This window comes from Piliocolobus tephrosceles, chromosome 17 (genome assembly GCF_002776525.5).
Source record: "Piliocolobus tephrosceles isolate RC106 chromosome 17, ASM277652v3, whole genome shotgun sequence".
Classification (NCBI taxonomy): domain Eukaryota; kingdom Metazoa; phylum Chordata; class Mammalia; order Primates; family Cercopithecidae; genus Piliocolobus; species Piliocolobus tephrosceles.
Genome location: NC_045450.1, coordinates 53038395 through 53058623, shown reverse-complemented (window position 1 = coordinate 53058623; position 20229 = coordinate 53038395). Strand labels below are relative to the sequence as shown.

The 20229-nt window shown below is 42.5% G+C and overlaps 1 protein-coding gene across 3 annotated transcripts in view; it reads right to left on the bottom strand.

Moving 5' to 3' along the window:
• NFATC3 (nuclear factor of activated T cells 3) overlaps positions 1–20229 on the bottom strand; it is a 151381-nt gene that overhangs the window by 3950 nt on the left and 127202 nt on the right. The window contains exon 10 of one of the 3 annotated variants that reach the window (XM_023210238.1): positions 12381–12484. The exons of 1 other annotated variant lie outside the window; for it this stretch is intronic. In XM_023210238.1, coding sequence (XP_023066006.1) covers positions 12384–12484 — 101 coding nt within the window. In that variant the 3' untranslated portion in view covers positions 12381–12383. Of the gene's footprint in view, positions 1–3696; positions 6028–12380; positions 12485–20229 lie in introns of those variants that run through there. One more of the 3 variants, XM_023210239.3, reaches the window with a different exon arrangement.

Here is a 20229-nt window from a genome sequence, read left to right as displayed (position 1 = left end):
AGGTTGTGGAGAGGGAGAAACGGGGAGTGATTACTAATGGGTATGGAGTTTCTTTTCAGAGTAATGAAAATGGAGTTATAAAATCAGGTACAAGTATCCAGGTGTGGTGTCTCATGCCTGTAATCCCAGCACTTTGGGAGGCTGAGGCGGGCGGGTCACCTGAGGTCGGGAGCTTGAGATCAGTCTGACCAAAACGGAGAACCCCGTCTCTACTAAAAATACAAAATTAGCCGGGTGTGGTGGTGCATGCCTGTAATCCCAGCTACTTGGGAGGGTGAGGCAGGAGAATCACTTGAACCTGGGAGGTGGAGGTTGCAGTGAGCCGAGACTGCACCATGCACTCCAGTCTGGGAAACAACAGTGAGACTCCATCTCAAAAAATAAATAAATAAAAATAAAAATAGATACTAGTAATAGTTGCAAAACTCTGACTATATTAAAAACCACTCAGTTGTATACTTTTAAGGATAAATTTTTTTTTCGTTTTTGAGACAGAGTCTCGAACTGTCGCCTGGACTGGAGTGCAGTGATGTGATCTCAGCTCACTGCAACCTCCGCCTCCTGGGTTCAAGCAATTCTCCTGTCTCAGCCTCCTAAGTAGCTGGGATTACAGGCGCCCACCACCACATCCAGCTAATATTTTTGTATTTTTAGTACAGATGGGATTTCACTATGTTGGCCAGGCTAGTCTCAAACTCCTGACCTCGTGATCCACCCACCTCAGCCTCCCAAAGTGCTGGGATTACAGGTGTGAGCCACTGCACCCAGCCTTTAAGGACAAATTTTATGGTATGTGAATTATATCTTGTTACAGCTGTTATAAACAATAGACCAAAACAAAAAGTTTTCTATACTTAGAATTTGATGTGATCATGGAGCAAAGAAACACTAACAAACATTTAAAAAATCTTGCAAGTATTAACATCTAATCTTTTTCTAGTTTACCACAGGTAAGAACAAAAATTTCTCAAACTCATATGGCTATAAGAAGGGAATTAATATTTATTAATTCAGTTGCTTGAACCCAGGATGTGGAGGTTGCAGTGAACCAAGATTGTGCCACTGCAGTCCAGGTTGGGCGACAAAGCAAGACTCCATCTCAAAAAAAAAAAAAAAAAAAAAAAAAGGCCAGGCGCAGTGGCTCATGCCTGTAATCCCAGCACTCTGAGAGGCCGAGGAGGGCAGATCACCTGAGGTCAGAAGTTCAAGACCAGCCTGGCCATGGTGAAACCCTGTCTCTACTTAAAATACAAAAAATTAGCTGGGCGTGGTGGTATGCGCCTGTAATCCCAGTTACTCAGGAGGCTGAAGCAGGAGAATTGCTTGAACCTGGGAGGCAGAGGTTGCAGTGAGCTGAGATCACGCCATTGCATTCCAGAGTGGGGGACAAGAGTGAAACTTCGTCTCAAAACAAAAACAAAACCACTACTAATTCAGGACGGGCGTGGTGGCTCACACCTGTAATCCCAGCACTTTGGGAGGCCAAGGCGGGTGGATCACCTGAGGTGAGGAGTTTGAGACTAGCTGGGCCAACATGGTGAAATCCCATCTCTATTAAAAATACCAAAAAGTTAGCAGGGTGTAGTGATGCACGCCTGTAGTCCCAGCTACTTGGGAGGCTGAGGCAGGAGAACTGCTTGAACCCAGGAGGTGGAGGTTGCAGTGAGCCGAGATGGCGCCATTGCACTCCAGCCTGGGAGACAAGAAAGAAACATATGTGTGTGTGTGTGTGTGTGTACTGAATGTAGTTAGTACTGAATGTAGAACAGTAAAGAAGTAGGGACTAGAAGCCAAATACATATATATATTTACTAATTCCACAAATATTTACTGAGCATTTATAGTTTAGGTTTTACAACTGAAATTAAATCTTATTTCAGTTAATCTTCACAATACTTTAAGTATTATCCCACTTTACAGATGAATTAACTGAGGCTTTGACAGGTCACATAATTTGCCTTAAAGTTACATGCTCGTGGAATCAGCCTCAAAATACCAGTTGCGTTCTTAGAAGTCAAAATATAGAGATGGAAGGAAATGACTGAGATAAAGAAAATGCAAAGGAGCTGGGTAAAATGTGGTGATCCTAGTGGGAGGGAGAGCAAGTGTGATGGTAAGAAGATAAAAGAAGTGGTGATTTACCACCACTAAAGTTTTGAGACTAGAAGAGAAAACAATGGTGCAGTCACAACAGGGAAGGAGGAGTTCAGAGGAGGAAGGTGGTAGGTTAGGTCTGGAATTGGAAATTAGAAACTCCAAATGGAAAAATCAGTGGGCATGGGGCTACAATCAATGGTCAGAACAAGAAGAGATTTAGGTATATTCATACTCACTAGAGACCTAGAAGCATGGGGGAAATTTTGCACAGAAGTTATATCACTGAAAAGCAGAGGCTGATAATAATAAGTGGGAGTAGTATCACTGTGCTCTGATGAGAAGATAGGACCTGGGAAGGCAAATATGTGAGTAGAGGAGTTGCCTAGAAATTAGCTTTGGTTTGAATTCAGGCTCTGCCACTAACTTCATGTTGTGTCCTTGGACAAATTATTTCATATATCTAAAACTCCCTTTATTTGTACTATGACAGTGTTGGATTAGTACGATGTCTTTTAGCTGCAGTAGTCAACAGTTTTATGTCAGCAGACAATTTTCAAGTAGCAATACTCAAAGGTATGCAGAGAAATAACGGATGAAGGCTGGGTGCAGTGGCTCACTCCTGTAAACCCAGCACTCTGGGAGGCTGAGGCAGGTGAATCACAAGGTCAGGAGTTCAAGACCAGCCTGGCCAAGATAGTGAAACCCCCATTTCTACTAAAAATACAAAAATTAGCTGGGCATGGTGGCAGGCGAGTGTAATCCCAGCTACTCAGGAGACTGAGGCAAGAGAATCACTTGAACCTGGGGGGCGGAGGTTGCAGTGAGCCAAGATCGCACCACTACACTCCAGCCTGGACAATAGAGTAAGACTCTCAAAAAAAAAAAAAAAAAAAAAAAAAAAAAGATTTGGCTTGGCTGTGGTTAGTGCTGAATGTAGAATAGTAAACAAGTAGGGACTTGAAGCCAAAGGACTCTACAAAACAGTGAAGATTAATCAATACTGGTGAGCTAATAATCACCAAGTGATAAGCCTTTTTTTTTTTTTTTTTTTAACAGGCTCCTGTCACCGCGCCTGGCTAATTTTTTGTATTTTTAGTAGAGATCGGGTTTCACCATGTTAGCCAGGATGGTCTCAATCTCCTGACCTCGTGATCCACCTGCCTCGGCCTCCCAAAGTGCTGGGATTGCAGGCGTGAGCCTCCGCGCCCGGCCAGCAATAAGCAATTTTTTAAGATACAGATTGATAAAGCACTTTGTCAGATTTTTTTTTTTTTTTTTTTTTTTTGAGATGGAGTCTTCCTCTGTCACCCAGGCTAGAATGCAGTGGCACAATCTTGGCTCACTGCAACCTCTGTCTCCCGGGTTCATCTCCTGCCTCAGCCTCCAGAGCAGCTGGGATTACAGGTGCCCACCATCACACCTGGCTAATTTTTCTATTTTTAGTAGAGACAGGGTTTCACCATCTTGGCCAGGCTGGTCTCTAACTCCTGACCTCATGATCCACCTGCCTTAGCCTCCCAAAGTGCTGGGATTACAGGTGTGAGCCACTGCGCCCGGTGTTTTGTTTTTTAAGAGACAGGGTCTCCCTCTGTTACCCAGACTGGAGCGCAGTGGTGCAATCATAGCTCAAACTTGAACTCCTGGGCTCAAGCCATCCTTCCACCTCAGCCTCCCAAGTATTCAGTTGATACAAAAGTAACTGTGGTTTTTGGCATTACTTCTAATGGCAAGAACCGTGATTACTTCTGCACCAACCTAATAGCTGGGACTGTAGGCACACACCACCACACCTGGCTGATTTCTAAATTTTTTTTGTAGAGATAGGGTCTTGCTATTTTGCCAAAGCTGATCTCTAACTCCTGGCCTCAAGCAATCCTCCCACAGTGCTGGGAATACAGGTGTGAGCCTTTGTGCCTGACCTGTCAGATAATATTTAAGTAAATTTGCCAGGCTAGGATTTATTAACCATTCATAATGGATGCTGCAAAGAATAATGGAATACAAACTAAACTTACTCCTGACTTTCTAAAAATAACTCACTGGAATAGCTTCTTTGTAAATGAAAAGTTGTGAGGATGCTTTGCATAATAATGTATTTTTCTCTTCAGTTTCCTCATCAGTACAATGGAGAGGAAAAATACCTCTTATATAGTACACAGAGAGGGAATATAAAGGGAGCATAAGAAGGCAAGGCAGCCCTTGGTACCTGTTATTTCAAGCCACAAAAAATATAAGGAACAGTGTTTTCCATGTAGATTCTGGGGGTTCTACAGGCTAGTCTTGTGCTAGGAGGGAGCACAAGGATGGCCCACAAATCTCTGTGCATGACTTCTAACATTCCTCCTTATCATTATGTCTCCCAAATAGGCTATGAGCTCCCAAAAGGCAAGAACCTTGCCACTGAGGAAACATCCATTCCTGATGACTGACTAAATGGACCCTAATTCAATACAATCACTTGGAAGCTATTCAGAACAAGCACAGTGAAAGTTCATTAGGTGGTAGGTAGGAAGGGGACCACAGAATGTTAAAACTAATGCATGTCATTTGATTTTCACAGTGTCTATTTCAGGCAGGGGTTATAGCAGTGGCAAAAAGCCAAATATATAAGCAAGCACCTGGCTCACAATCAAATCATCTTTTCTTATCACTTATCACTTCCAAAGGCGGTAACTTTAAAGATGTTCCAGGCTGCTATGAAAAATACTTTTTACAATTTGTATTTCATTGCTCAAGTTTTAAAACTACAAACTGATATAAAATGGTGCTTTATCATCAAAAACCACATGATGTGTTTTCTCTCCCTCTTTTTTTTTTTGGCAATAGAGTACTCACTCTGTTGCCCAGGCTGGAGTGCAGGGGGCACAATCATGGCTCACTGCAGCCTTGAATTCCTGGGCTCAGGTGATCTTACCACCTCAGCCTCCTGAGTAGCTGGGCCTACAGGCATGTGTTACCACGCCCATGACTAGCTAATTTTTGGATTTTTTTTTTTTTTTCTGCAGAGACGAGGTCTCACCATGTTGCCCAAGCTAGTCTCAAACTACTGGGCTCAAGTGATCCTCCCGCCTCAGCCTCCCAAAGTACTAGGATTACAGGCGTGAGCCACTGCAGCCAGCTGAGGTGCTGTTCTATGTCTTACAAGAAGTCAATGCTTATATTTTTCCTGACAATGAGGGTCCATATCAAGCACTGTCCATCCACTTACCAAGTACACTTACGTAAGGATGAAACCATCATTTTCTAAAATAGGCATGTGGTATTGTTTATAACAGAAGCTTGTTCAATGCTGTGTTATTTCTGCTCCCCCTTATCAAAGTTCTGCTGTTTCTTTGCCTGGTGTGCCTCACCTTACTTAGCTGAAGGAACCTGGGAAGTTCTTGACAGTTTAGGATTTTAAGACTATGTTAAAGTCAGAAGATTTTCCACAAAGTAGCACTCAAGCCGACTATACTCAACCATACATTATACTACGGGATTCACTTATTTATAAATTCCCCAGCAGTCAGGAGATTTAAGTTCCGATGGGGCAGACTTTCTCTATCTTGTTTTCCCTGGAATCCCTAGTGCTTACATAAATTGAGTACTAAATAAAATTACTTGCCAACTGAATCTTTAATACAGTTTGGGGACTTGGAACAATGACAACAAAAATCATGCTCACGTAATTGCTACAGGTGAGCACTGAATATTAATTTTAGGCTAGGGAGTCAGAACTGCAACAAAGTGCTTTCACAGACCTTTAGCAATAACTTGAACCAAGTGTTAATCATGCCAGTCCTCTGCTTTCCTTCTCCCTCACTTCTCCCTCGAGCTGAGGGCTCTGGGTTCAGGCTCTCACCTCTAGATTCCTCAGGTATCTTCCTGCTGGGACTGGCCAAAACATAGGTCTCAAATGAAGCAAGTCAAAATTATTAACGGTAAACAAATCTATGATGTAATGTAAATTTAAGTCATTAACAATCTTGATAAGCACAATTTTTAAGTGTTAAAAATACTGCTTACAATTTAATTTTTCAAGTCATTTTGAATGGATATATGCATGAATTTGCTGATTTATTTAAACTGTAATCCAGGCCAGGTGCCATGGCTCATGCCTGTTATCCCAACACTATGGGAAGCCAAGGCAGGAAGACTGTTTGAGGCCAGGAGTTCAAGAATAGCCTGGCCAACAAACAAAGCGACAATTTTTTTTTTTTTTTTTTTTTTTTTGAGACGGTCTTGCTCTTTCTCCCCGGCTGGGGTGCGGTGGCAGGATCTCGGCTCACTGCAAGCTCCACCCCCCGGGTTCACAACATTCTCCTGCCTCAGCCTCCTGAGTAGCTGGGACTATAGGTGCCCACCACAATACTCGGCTATTTTTTTTTTTTTTTCTTTTTGTATATTTTTTAGTAGAGACGGGGTTTCACCATGTTAGCCAGGATGGTCTTGATCTCCTAACCTCGTGATCTACCCGCCTTGGCCTCCCAAAGTGTTGGGATTACATGCGTGAGCCACCCCGCCCGGCCGTGACAATTTGCCTCTCTCTTAAAAAAAAAAAAAAAGTAAAAATAAACCCTAGTCAGCTAAGTATGTGATGTGGCTTCCTATTTTTTTCACCAACTTAAGATAAGAGTATAAGGAATTGTTTACGCCCCTAATGTACAATTTTATCATTTTTCTTCCCAACTTTTTTTTGAGATGGAGTCTCACTCTGTCACCCAGGCTAGAGTGCAGTGGTGTGATCTTCGTTCACTGCAACCCCTACCTCCCACCCAGCTAATTTTTGTATTTTTGGTAGAAACGGGTTTTCTGCCATGTTGGCCAGACTGGTCTCAAACTCCTGACCTTACGTAATCTGCCCACCTCGGCCTCCCAAAGTGCTGTGGATTACAGGCATGAGTCACTGCACCTGGCCCTCCTTTTCCTCCCTTTAAAGAGCAAAGTGAATTAAAAGCCTAGAACAAGAGTGAACAGTCCTCAATAAGGGTGCTAACAGGTTATGTAGGTCACAGGATCTGGCACACTTTTGGCAGCCACCATCTGTGACTTCCACTACCTCAACATCTGAATTTGCCTGTGCCACCACAACAAAAGTAGAGTCAGAGCTATCAATAATGTTTGCTGTAAGAAAAAAATGTTCCTATTCAAGAAATGTTCAAATTGGCAGTCCACTGGAATGCTATTTCTACACACAAGAATGAGGTGCTTGAGTACCAACAGGCCTCTTATTTAGAGCTATTTCCCATGCTTAAGAATTCAAAGTTAGAACTGACAAGTATATAGTATGGAACCTCACAACCAGGTAGAGAGGGGTAGGGTAACCCAGGGCACTCCCTCTTTGAAGGGAGTAGATACACATATCCACATACACAAAATCCCAAAAGACCTTTCTAATTTGCAATTTTGTAAAGGATTTTTGGGTATTATTAGACTCCATTTATATGTTATTTCCCCTTGAAGCTACAATGAACATTCACCAAAGTTTGGTCACGTTAATCTTTTCTTTCTTTTCCTGAGCCTGAAGATAAAAGGTATTCATTCCCCGGGTAAACAATTTTGTGAAGGTGTTATTTTATTATTATTATTATTACTATCATTATTTTAGGAGAGAGTGTCTTAGCCTGCCACCCAGGCTAGAGTGAAGTGGTGTGATCATAGCTCACTACAGCCGTGATCTCCTAGGCTCAAGTGATCCTCCTGCTTCATACCCCTGCCCCAAGTAGCTGAGACTGCAGGCCATGTGCCACTACGCCCAGCTAATTTGTTTTATTTTTTTTGAGATGGAGTCTTGCTCTGTCACCCAGGCTGGAGTGCAGTGGCATGATCTCAGCGCACAACCTCCACCTCCCGGGTTCAAGCAATTCTCCCGCCTCAGCCTCCCGAGTAGCTGGGATTACAGGCGTGAGCCACCGCTCCCGGCCCAGCTAATTTATTTTTGGGGAGGATAGAGACAGGGTCTTATTATGTTGCCCAGGATGGTCTTGGACTTCTGGCCTCAACTGATCCTCCCACCGTGCCTCAGCCTCCTAAAGCGCTGGCATTACAGGCATGAATCACCGTGCCCAGCCGAGATGTTGTTTTTGTAAAATAAAGATTACATGTTTTTTTAAAATGAAGCCTACATGTATGCAATTGTCATAAAAGCACCATCTAAACTAAATACAGGAAATACTGAATTCACTTTTTTTTTTTTTTTTTTTTTTTTGAGAGTGTCTCATTCTGTCGCACAAGCTTGAGTGCAGTGGCACGATCTTGGCTCACTGCAACTTGTAACCTAAGCAGCACCACACCCGGCTAATTTTTTCTTAAATTTTTTGTAGAGACAGGGTTTTGCCATGTTGCCCGGGCTGGTCTCAAACTCCTGAACTCAAGTCATCTGTCTGCCTCGGCCTTTCAAATGCTGAGATAATAGGCGAGAGCCACCATATCTGGCCTGAATTCACCTATTTATGGCATGAGTTGAGGAATTAATTTGGATTTTTCAAAATCTGATTAATTTGGCTAGGTGTGGTGACTCATGCTTGAAATCCCAGCACTTTGGGAGGCTGAAGCAGGAGGATCACTTGAACCCAGTGAGTTCCAGGCTGCAGCAAGCTATGATCGTGCACCACTGCACTCAAGCTTAGGCAACAGTGCGAGACCCTGTCTCCAAATAAAACAAAAAAAAAGGAAAAACCAAAAAAACATTAATTTGACTTTTCAAGCTACAGACAGAAATAAGTTCCTGAAAATTTAGAAGGTATCTATGATAGGCTGCTAATTATCTTAATTCATTCTTCCACAGTAATTGAGGTTTAGTAAGTCACACTGACACCCAGCTATAGAGTATATTTCTGGGCTTCCCCATTGTAGCTAGGTATGGCCCATGTAACTCGTTTTCTTCAATGAAATGTGAACAAAAGTGATGTATGTATCTTCCTCATCACTTCCTTGGCTTCTTTGTTCCTCCCCTTTTCCCATCCCTTCCTGGGGCTAAGACTCAGTCATGACTAAGTGGTTTCTCTGCTTTGACAAAACCTAAGGAGAAAGAGGAACAACAAATTGAAAGGAATCTTGATCTCTGAATTATCATGAGGTGTGAGAGAAATTTCCTATTTGGAAATTTCTTTGAGATCTCCATTATACCAACTTAGCTAATACTATTAACAAAAATAAAACTTACCACCATAATTATAACACAGGAAGAATAAGTATTGTAAGTAAGAAAACCAGCTTGAACTCTTTTATGCCAGATTTTTTTTTTTTTTTTTTTTTGAGACAGAGACTAGAGTCTTGCTCTGTTGCCCAGGCTGGAGTGCAGTGGCACGATCTCGAAGGCTGGAGTGAACTGACGTGATCCTGCCTCACTACAACCTCACCTCCCATGCTCAAGGGATCGTCCTGCCTCAGCCTCCCAAGTAGCTGGGACTATAGGCATAAGCCACCATGCCCAGCTAATTTTTGTATTTTTTTTGGAAAGACGGGGTTTCACCATGTTGCCCAGGCTGGTCTCAAACTCCTGGGCTCAAGCAATCGCCTGCCTCGGCCTCCCAAAATGTTGGGATTACAGGCATGAGCTACTGCATCCAAGCCTAATTATTTTTTTTCTTCTTTTTACCTCATACAATGGGGTGTACTGATAGATTTTTAATTAAGTTATCTTAAATTTTATCCTGAATTCTAGACAGCTTCCTACCATTGGACAGATTAAAAACACATGCACAATGATTTGAAGATATCCTTCACTTTTTTTAATATAAAAAATTTCACCAGCAATAGATCAGAGATTCACTTTTAACATTAGCTCTAATACTAGTAAAGGAAAATTATTATACCTTTTTCCCCCCACCCAATGGATTGAGGAGGAAAATTAGTCCTTTTAAGACTTCTTCCTTTTTAAGAAACCTCTTCTTGGCCGGGTGTGGTGGCTCACGCCTGTAATCCTAGCACTTTGGGAGGCCAAGGTTGGCAGATCACTTGAGGTCACGAGTTTAAAACCAGCCTGGCCAACATGGTGAAACCCCATCTCTATTAAAAATACAAAAAAAATTAGCCAGGTGTGGTGGTAGGTGCCTGTAATTTTAGCTACATGGGAGGCTGAGGCAGGAGAACTGCTTGAACCTGGGAGGCGGAGGTTGCAGTGAGCCACTATGGTGCCAATGCACTCCAGCTTGGGTGACAGAGCGAGACTCTCAAGAAAAAAAAAAAAAGGAAACCTCTTCTTTGTGTGATGCTATAATCAGTGTCATAACAATCTTTCCTCTAGGAATGTTTTTAACTGAAAACATTCTACAAAGACAAACATTAAATCTCCAGCTGAGTAAACAGTACACAGGTACTTGAAAGTATATTCAAGTATCAGCATGTACTCTTTTCTATCAGCAAAAGCTGAAATGTGAAAAAATAAACAACTTCTCTCAATTTGGCTTAAGATGTGGGGACTCAGAAGCATTTCAAAATTATCAGAAGAATCCTCATCCCTATTTTGTTTTCTCATTTGGTACATTTTCCTCTGAATAATCTTGTCTACTGTTGACTCCCAAATCTACTATCTCTAAGGGCCAAACCTGAGCTCCAGACCCAAAAATCCACAGGATCCATTCCACTACCTGTGCTCTGGATCCTCTTGAACACCTTGCTGCATCAATTTTCTGCACTTCTTTGTCCCTATCAACTCATCTCCCCAGATCCTTCTCATCAGCACTTAATATGTGTAAATCTCAGCTGGGCACGGTGGCTCACGCCCGTAATCCCAGCACTTTGGGAGGCTGAGGCGGGCGGATCACGAGGTCAGGAGATCGAGACCATCCTGGCTAACATGGTAAAACCCCGTCTCTACTAAAAATACAAAAAATTAGCCGGGCATGGAGGTGGGTGCCTGTAGTCCCAGCTACTCGGGAGCCTGAGGCAGGAGAAAGGCATCAACCCGGGAGGTGGAGCTTGCAGTGAGCCGAGATCATGCCACTGTACTCCAGCCTGGGTGACAGAGGGAGACTCCATCTCAAAAAAAAAAAAAAAAAAAAGTGTAAATCTCTCTATCTCAAAAAAGCAAGCAAGCAAGCAAGCAAATAAAAACACTGGACCCCACATTCCCCTCTGTATCTCATTCTTTCTTTCATGGCTTAACATTTTAAAGGAGTTGTCTACCACACTGCTGTTTCTTCTATGTTCTCACCCTTATTCACTCGGTCATCCATTGATCCCTTCACTTCACAGAAATATTTCCTTCATACCAAGATTATTAGTGACCAACTTGTTGCTTCACACATGGGAAAGCACACTGGGCTAAACACTGGAAGAAATAAGTTTTAGTCTTGGTTTGGCTGTGATGTGACTCAGGTGACTTAACTAATTTTTCTGCGACTTATTTTCTCACCCCTAATATGAGGAAATTATTTTAAATCCTCTGGTTATAACTCTCCTGAGAGTGTTATATACATTCAATGCAGGAATTAAGTTACCACTCCTCTCATGGCTGGACAAGAATGATGTAAGACCAGGGTAGGCCCAGCTCTAGGAGAAGCCAGGGTTTTGGTATCTTGCCTGATAAGTCATCAGGAGGCTGCAGAAACCTAAATACAAAGGTTTGGGTAGTGAACATGATTTCCAAGGCCCCTTCCAAATCCAAATTCATTTTAAAATAAAATTCAAATGGCATTTAGGAAGTTATAATCTGTATATTTATAATTTCTATCACATATTTTCTTAAGTGGCTTTGACAGTATTTGAAGAAAGGAGCCAACATGACAGCAAAGAATAGCTTCGTTCCTCCTTGGCTGCTGAGTCTAGAAGCCTAAGCCTAGACACAGACTAACTGGCTCTAGTGCTACAGCTTCCTTCCAAGTAGAGCCCCAGAGGACTACCAGAAGTGCAAACATGGGCCCACAGGGCAGGCTAGGGATAAATATTCTGGGTTGCCTCTGAAAAATGGACAAAATTTCCTGATTTCATTCACATCAAAACCTAAGAGTACTTAACCAGGAATGAGTAGGCTTACAAACCTGATCAACAACCAAATTTACTCAGTACCCAAACCATAGAATTCACAGATACGGAACCTCTTTCTGCTTTGGTCTAATAAATCTAAGTCAACACTTGCCTTTCATTCAATAATAAAATCATAAGAACAAGTGTAAGAGCCTGAGTGTGGTTAAGTTTAAAGCAGAGTCTTTTAGTCAAAGTGTAGTTCCAAAGATAATGAGTGGGCCTACTAGAAAGTGCCCGTGCATACCCCCTCCTCTGTAGCACATGCAAATCCAGCCACTGCATGCAAATACCAGACTTGGGCACAAAAACAGTGACACATTTCAATCAACACTCACCCTCTAGATTCTCCAGAAAGGAGCTGGACATGAGAGCACACTGTGGTTAGGCCATTTCTCTGCTGAACCTGATGGCTGGTGTTCCAAGTCAGATATAAATTGGTCTGTGTCAAAGAAGACAACATCACTACTGAATGGAACAAACCAGAGGGTGAACTTAATCCACTACAGTGTCCAGCCTGGTTTTTTTCCATAAGCAAAAGAAATTTAACTGTCTTTTACTTGTCAATCACTGCATAAAATGGCTCTCCACATTTTACTAGATAATATAAATATTGGAGTTCAGATAGCTTAGGTACTAAGATGATTTTTTAAAAATTTGAAGGGCAATAACTTTAAGAGTTACAATTATGGTTTTCAGTGGTTTTAAGGGATAAATTTAGCTTTAAATAAACTAGTTTTTATTACATTGTATCTACTAGTAGTTCCCAAATACTTGGCTAAGGCTACATCAGAATTATCTGGGCAACTGATAAAAATATAAACTCCTGAATGCTTTATAAAAATACAAACTCAAACCGCAAAATCAAAATCTCTACGAGTAGCAGCCCAGAAAACTGTATATACAGACAAATCTGAGTCATGAAGGAGTATTTTTTTTTTTTTTTGAGATGGAATCTTCACTCTGTCACCCAGGCTGGCGTGCAGTGGCACAATTTCTGCTCACTGCAACCTCTGCCTCCCAGGTTCAAGTGATTCTCCTGCCACAGCCTCCCTAGTAGCTGGGACTACAGGCACCCGCCACTGTGCCTGGCTAGTTTTTGTATTTTTAGTAGAGATGGAGTTTCAACCATGTTAGCCAGGTTGGTCTCAAACTCTTGGCCTCAGGTGATCTGCCCACCTAAGCCTCCCAAAGTGCTAGGATTACAGGCGTGAGCCACCACACCCGGCTGGAGGAGTATTTTTTAAACTAAAGTTCACATCCATCAGAAATTTATAAAATCAATTCAAGTTGAAACTAGTATTTTAAAAACGAGAAAGAAATAGGCCAGGTGCAGTGGCTCACGCCTGTAATCCCAGCACTTTGGGAGGCCGAGACGAGCGGATCACGAGGTTCAGAACATTGAGACCATCCTGGCTAACACGGTGAAACCCTGTCTCTACTAAAAATACAAAAAAAAATTAGCTGGGTGTGGCGGCAGGGCCTGTAGTCCTAGCTACTTGGGAGGCTGAGGCAGGAGAATGCCATGAACCTCGGAGGTGGAGCTGGCAGTGAGCCGAGATCGCACCACTGCACTCCAGTCTGTGTGACAGAGCGAGACTCCGTCTCAAAAAAAAGAAAAAAGAGAGAAAAAAATAGAACAAAATAGAAGATAGCAGCCTGCGTTTCCTCTAATAAAGGTTAAGAATTGGTTTGTGAGACTTTACCATTTGTTGCATATGTATATATTTTTTGTGTACTGGGTCACAATATAAACCTTGTTTTTTATTGTACGAAGTTGTCAAAAATGTTTGAAAGTCACTACACAAAAGAAGAGTCACCACTGGTCAGTTCTGCAGTACTGGCTAAAGCATTCAGATGCCCCAAGAGTCTAAAACACAATAACGAAATAGGCAAACTCTCATCTTTTTGCCTATAAGGAATTATTCTTGGCCTCTGTTGTACAACTTCAAGCAAAAGGACCTAACCTTCTTAGAAGGGAAAAATCTGCATGTAGTCTCTATGAACACTAACTAATACCCTTATTTTAAGCAGATAAAAGAAGAAAAACAAAGGAAGAGCCAATCTGTACAAAACACACCCTCACTATAAGGGTCAAAACAAAACAAAATCCAGAAATCCTTTGCTTAAGCAAAATTTTTCTGACTTGTTTATTATTTGAGATCACTTACCTAGTTCTCAGAGGTGATTTAAAGATTACAGTGTGTGCGAAGTATTTTAAAGACTGAAAATACCAAAATATTCTTTTCTGGGGGTTCCCAATCTCCACAATTGAATCCTCCAAAACAGACTTGAAGGTATAGAACGTGTGATTACAGGCAGAGCAGCATAAAAATCATAAGAAAGCAGCCCAGGAACAAAACGAGAGGCCAACACACACTATGGGAGCTTTTGTGAGTGGATGAATTAAGTGGTACTTTCAGATTGTGCTTTACAGAAACTTGCAGTGCTTCAGAAATCCTGCTAGTTCCTTGAAGCACTTTTGCGAACTCCAAAATATACCTCATTCATCTCTCCTGATCACAAAAACTTTGACCAAACATTTACAAAAGTGGGCCGGGCACGCTATCTCACGCCTGTAATCCCAGCACTTTGGGAGGCCGAGGCGGGTGGATCACTTGAGGTCAGGAGTTCGAGACCAGCCTGGCCAGCATGGTGAAACCCTGTCTCTACTAAAAACACAAAAATTAGCTGGGCGTGTGGTAGGTGCCTGTAATCCCAGCTACTCAGGAAGCTGAGGCAGGAGAATTGCTTGAACCCAGAAGGCGGAGGCTGCAGTGAGCTGAGATAGCGCCACTGCACTCCAGACTGGGCAACAGGGCGAGACTCCGACTCAAACAACAACAACAACAACAAACATTTAGAGAAGAAGAGTTTCAGCTGGGCACAGTGGCTCACGCCTGTAATCCCAGCACTTTGGGAGGCTGAGGCAGGAGGATTACAAGGTCAGGAGATCGAGACCATCCTGGCCAAGATGGTGAAACCCCGTCTCTACTAAAAATACAAAAATTAGCTAGGCGTGGTGGCGAGTGCCTATAATCCCAGCTACTTGGGAGGCTGAGGCAGGAGAATGGCATGAACCCAGGAGGCGGAGGTTGCAGTGAACTGAGATAGCGCCACTGCACTCCAGCCTGGCGAAAGAGCGAGACTCCATCTCAAAACAAAACAAAGAAAAAAGAGTTTCAACTCTTTTGAAACTCTTACAAAAAACTGAGGAGGAGGAAACACTTCCTAACTCATTATGAGGCCAGAATCTCTGACACCAAAGCCGGAAAAAGATACTATAAGAAAAGGCTGCGTGCACTGGCTCACACCTGTAATCCTAACACTTTGGGAGGCCACGGTGGGTGGATCACGAGGTCAGGAGTTCGAGACCAGCCCAGCCAATATGGTGAAACCCCATCTCTACTAAAAATACAAAAAAATTAGCTGGGCATGGTGGTACGCGCTTGTAGTCCCAGCTACTCGGGAGGCTAAGGCAGAAGATTTGCTTGAAGTGGGGAGGCAGAGGTTGCAGTGAGCCGAGATTGTACTGCTGCATTCCAGCCTGGGCGACAGAGCAAGACTCCATCTCAAACAAACAAAAAAAAAGAAAGAAAGAAAACTACAGAATATTCTTTATTCACATAGATGCAAAAATCAACAAAACACGAACAAAATTCAGCAGCATATTAAAAAAGATGATACATTAAGACCAAGGGAGTTTTATTCCCAGAATGCAAGGATGATTCAACAAATGAAAATCAATTAAAGTAACACATCAAATTAATTGAACAACAACAACAAAAAAAACCCATATTCCTGATCAGCATGGGCAACATGGCAAGACCCTGCCTCTACAAAAATTAATTTAAAAACCACATGATTATCTCAACAGATGCAGAAAAGCATTTGTAAAAATTCTTTTTTTTTTGAGACAAGGTCTCACTCTGTCACCAAGGCTGGTGTGCAGTGGCAAAATAATGGCTCACTGCAGCCTCTACCTCCCAGGCTCAAGAAATCCTCCCACTTCAGCTTCCCAAGTATCTGGGACCACAGCACCTGGCTAATTTTTTGTATTCTTAGTAGAGATGGGATTTCATCATGTTGCCCAGGCTGGACTTGAACTCTAGGGCTCAAGCAGTCTGCCCACCTCGGCCTCCCAAAATGCTAGGACTACAGGATTGAACCATCGTGCCCAGAGTGAGTGTGACCGTGACTGTGTGAGTGTGTGTGTGTGTGTGTGTTGGGGGAGAAGCGGGTAAGCCAGCGTTCTATTTGTTCATTTCTTGCATTTGAAGTACTCTTCAACTACTACGCAACTGCAACCAACCACTTTATGGGGTTTTCCCTTTCTGTCAATTTTACAGAGACCTAACCATTCCCCCTAGTTTCTTGCCATCAACCTTAATTAGGTTGATTTGGTGTTCAGCACAAAGAACCTCTATGAACTTGACATAGGCTCATCACAGTTGGATGCAAACACACAAAAGATGGGCCTGACGCTTCGGCAGCTTCGTGAATTCCACGTGCCAGGCCATCATGGGTGAGAACAGTCTTCAATACCTCTTGTAAAGCAGTATTAACGTCCACTACACCTCCAGCAACAACGCCTTCCTTGGCCATGGTGGTAGTCTATGGGTGAAGTCAAATCGTGAACACACCCAAGCCTCTGCCTCCGCTTGACTTGGCAGTGGCAGGGAAAGAACTCTTTTTCAAGACAGGGTCTCACTCTGTTGCCCAGGCTGGAGTACAGTGGCATCCCAATCACGGCTCACTGCAGCCTCCCCGTCCTGGGTTCTAGCTATCTGCCTGCCTCATCCTCCCAAAGTGCTGGTATCACAGGTATGAGCCACCGCGCCCAACCCATTTATCAAAATTCAATGCTCTTTCAAGATGAAAACATTCAATAAACAAAGAATAGAAGGAATTTCCTCAATATGAAAAAGGCCATGTATGAAAAACCCTTAGTTCCTATCATTATCAACAAAGAACAAAAGTTTTTCCCCTAAGATCACAAAGCAAAGATGCCCACTCTTTCACCACTTCTACCAGCCTACCACTAGAAGTTCTGGCCAGAGCAATTAGGTTAGAAAAATAAACAAACAAATAAATAAAGGCCATCCAAATTAAAAAGGAAGAGATAAAATTATCTCTGTTCACGAACGGCATGATAGTACAAATATAAAACTCTAAAGAATCCACACAAACAAAAAAATGTTAGCACTAACAAAGTCACCAAAGTTGCAAAATATAGAATCAACACACAATATTCAGTTGTACTTCTATATACTTGGAATAAAAGGTCCAAAAAAAATTAAGAAAACAATTCTTGTTTTTGGGTTTTTTTTTTTTCGTTTGTCTGTTTTCGAGACGGAGTCTCAGGCTGGAGTGCAGTGTCATGATCTCGGTTCACTGCAATCTCCGCCTCCGGGTTCAAGCGATTCTCCTGCCTCAGCCCCCCGAATATCTGGGATTACAAGCATATGCCACCACACACAGCTAATTTTTGTATTTTTAGTAGAGACAGGGTTTCCCCATGTTGGCCAGGCGGGCCCATGTTAGCCAGGCTGGTCTTGAACTCCTGACCTCAGGTGATCCGCCTGCCTCGGCCTCCCAAAGTGCTGGGATTACAAGTGTGAGCCCCCGCGCCTGACCTTAAGAAAAACAATTATATTTACAGTAGCATCAAAAATAATAAAATACTTAGGAATTAATCAAAGAGGTATAAGATTTCTACATTGAAAACTAGGCCGGGCGTGGTGGCTCATGCCTGTAATCCCAGCACTTTGGGAGGCTGAGGCGGGTGGCTCACCTGAGGTCAGGAGTTCGAGACCAGCCTGGCCAACATGGCGAAACCCCATCGCTAATAAAAATACAAAAAATTAGCCAGGCATGGTGGTGTGTTCCTGTAATCCCAGCTACTTGGGAGGCTGAGACAGGAGAATCGATTGAACTCGGGAGGTGGAGGCTGCAGTGAGCCGAGATCACGCAACTATACTCCAGCCTGGGTGACAGAGCCAGACTCTGTCTCAAAAAAAAAAAAAAAAAAGAATAAAGGATTTGGATAGACAAGCAAATATACAAATGGACAATAGGTGCATGAAAAGATGCTCAACATCATTAGTCAATAGAGAAATGCAAATCAAAATTATAATGAGATATCACTTAATACCCAGTAGGATGGCTAGTATTTTAAAAATGGAAAATAACATGTGTTGGCAAGGGTATAAAGAAACTGAAAGCCTTATACATTGTAAATGTAAAATGGTGTGGCTGCTGTAGGATAAAAAAAAAAATTCAGTGGTTCCTCAAAAAGTTGAACATGGAGGCTGGGCTGGGTGGCTCACGCCTGTAATCCCAGCGCTTTGGGAGGCTGAGGAGGGCGGGTGACCTGAGGTCAGAAGATTGAAACCAGCCTGGCCAACATGGTGAAACCCCGTTTTTACTAAAAATACAAAATTAGCCTGGCTTGATGGCACACGCCTGTAATCCCAGCTACTCAGGAGGCTGAGGCATGAGAATCGCTTGAACCCAGGAGGCAGAGACTTCAGTGAGCCCAGATCGTACCACCACACTCCAGCCTGGGTGACAGAGCAAGACTCCGTCTGAAAAAGAAAGCCGAACACAGAATTACCATAGGACTCAGCAATTCCACTCTTATGTAAACACCCAAAAGTACTGGAAAGAGGGACTCAAACAGTATGCATGCCAGTGTTCACAGCAGCATTATTCACAACAGCCAAGGGAGGGAAACAACACAAATTATCTTTTTTTATAGAGATAGAGTCTTGCTCTTGTTACCCAGGCTGGAGTGCAATGGCGTGGTCTCGGCTCACTGCAACCTTTGCCTCCTGGGCTCAAGCAATTCTCCTGCCTCAGTCTCCCGAGTAGCTGAGATTACAGGTACTCATCATCATGCCCAACTAATTTTTGTATTTTTAGTAGAGATGGGGTTTCACCATGTTGGTCAGGCTGGTCTCGAACTCCTGACCTCAGGTGATCCACCTGCCTCAGCCTCCCAAGTGCTGGGATTACAGGTGTGAGCCACCAAGCCCCGTCTATCTTTTTTTTTTTTTTTAAATATGTGTGTGTTCATCAACTGTTTTTTTGAGACAGGGTCTCTGTTGCCCAGGTTGGAGTGCATGGTACAATCTCAGCTCACTGCAACCTCCGTCTCCTAAGCTCATGGTGATCCTCTCATCTCAGCCTCCTGAGTAGCTGGAACTACAGGTGCACAGCACCACATTCAGCTAATTTTTTAATTTTTTATAGACATGGGGTCTCACCATGTTGCCCAGGCTGGTCCTGAACTCCTGGGCTCAGGTAATCCACCCACCTCAGCTTCCCAACATGCTGGGATTAGAGACGTGAGCTACCGTGCCTAGCCCCAAATTATTTTTCACCAGATGAGTGGATAAACAAAATGTGGTGTACACACACAATTGAATATTATTCCTCCATACAGAATATTATATGTAAATAATATGCTATATAAAAATATTCTAATAGATTATTCCTCCATATGCTTACAATATGGAGGAGCCTTGAAAACATTATGCTAAGTGAAATAAGCCACAGAAAAAAGGAAAAATATTGTGTAATCCCACTTATATGAAGTATCTAGAGTAGGGAAATCATAGAGACAGAAAGCAGAGTAGCGGTTACCAGGGGCTGGGAGTCAGGAAGGAAATGAGTAGTTATTACCTAATGGTTATAGAGTTGTAATGTTTGGGTGATGAAAAAGTTCTGGAAACAGATAGTGGTGGTGGTTATACAATATTGTGAATGTATTTAATGCCACTTAACTATATACTTAAAATGATTAAAATGGTAAATTTTAAATTTTAAACAAACTTTGGCTTTTCTCATGGGAGAACATTGTGTGAAATGACTTAATTAGGTTTTCACAGCTCTAACCATTAACTCAAAGCAAGACTTGGAGGACTTTTGTAAATTCCTCTTTTAAAATTTATAAATCTGGGTACATTTAACTCATACCTCAATGAGCTAATGAACCTAACAAAGGATTTCTATAAATCAGTAAGAGGATGGATCAACAATCTAATAGAAAAGTAAGCAAATATGAACAGAGATCATAGATTTGGGAGGTGGGGGTTGCAGTGAGCCGATATGGTGCCACTGCACTCCAGCCTGGGCAGCAGAGTGAGAATCCATCTCTAAATAAATAAATAAATAAATAAATAA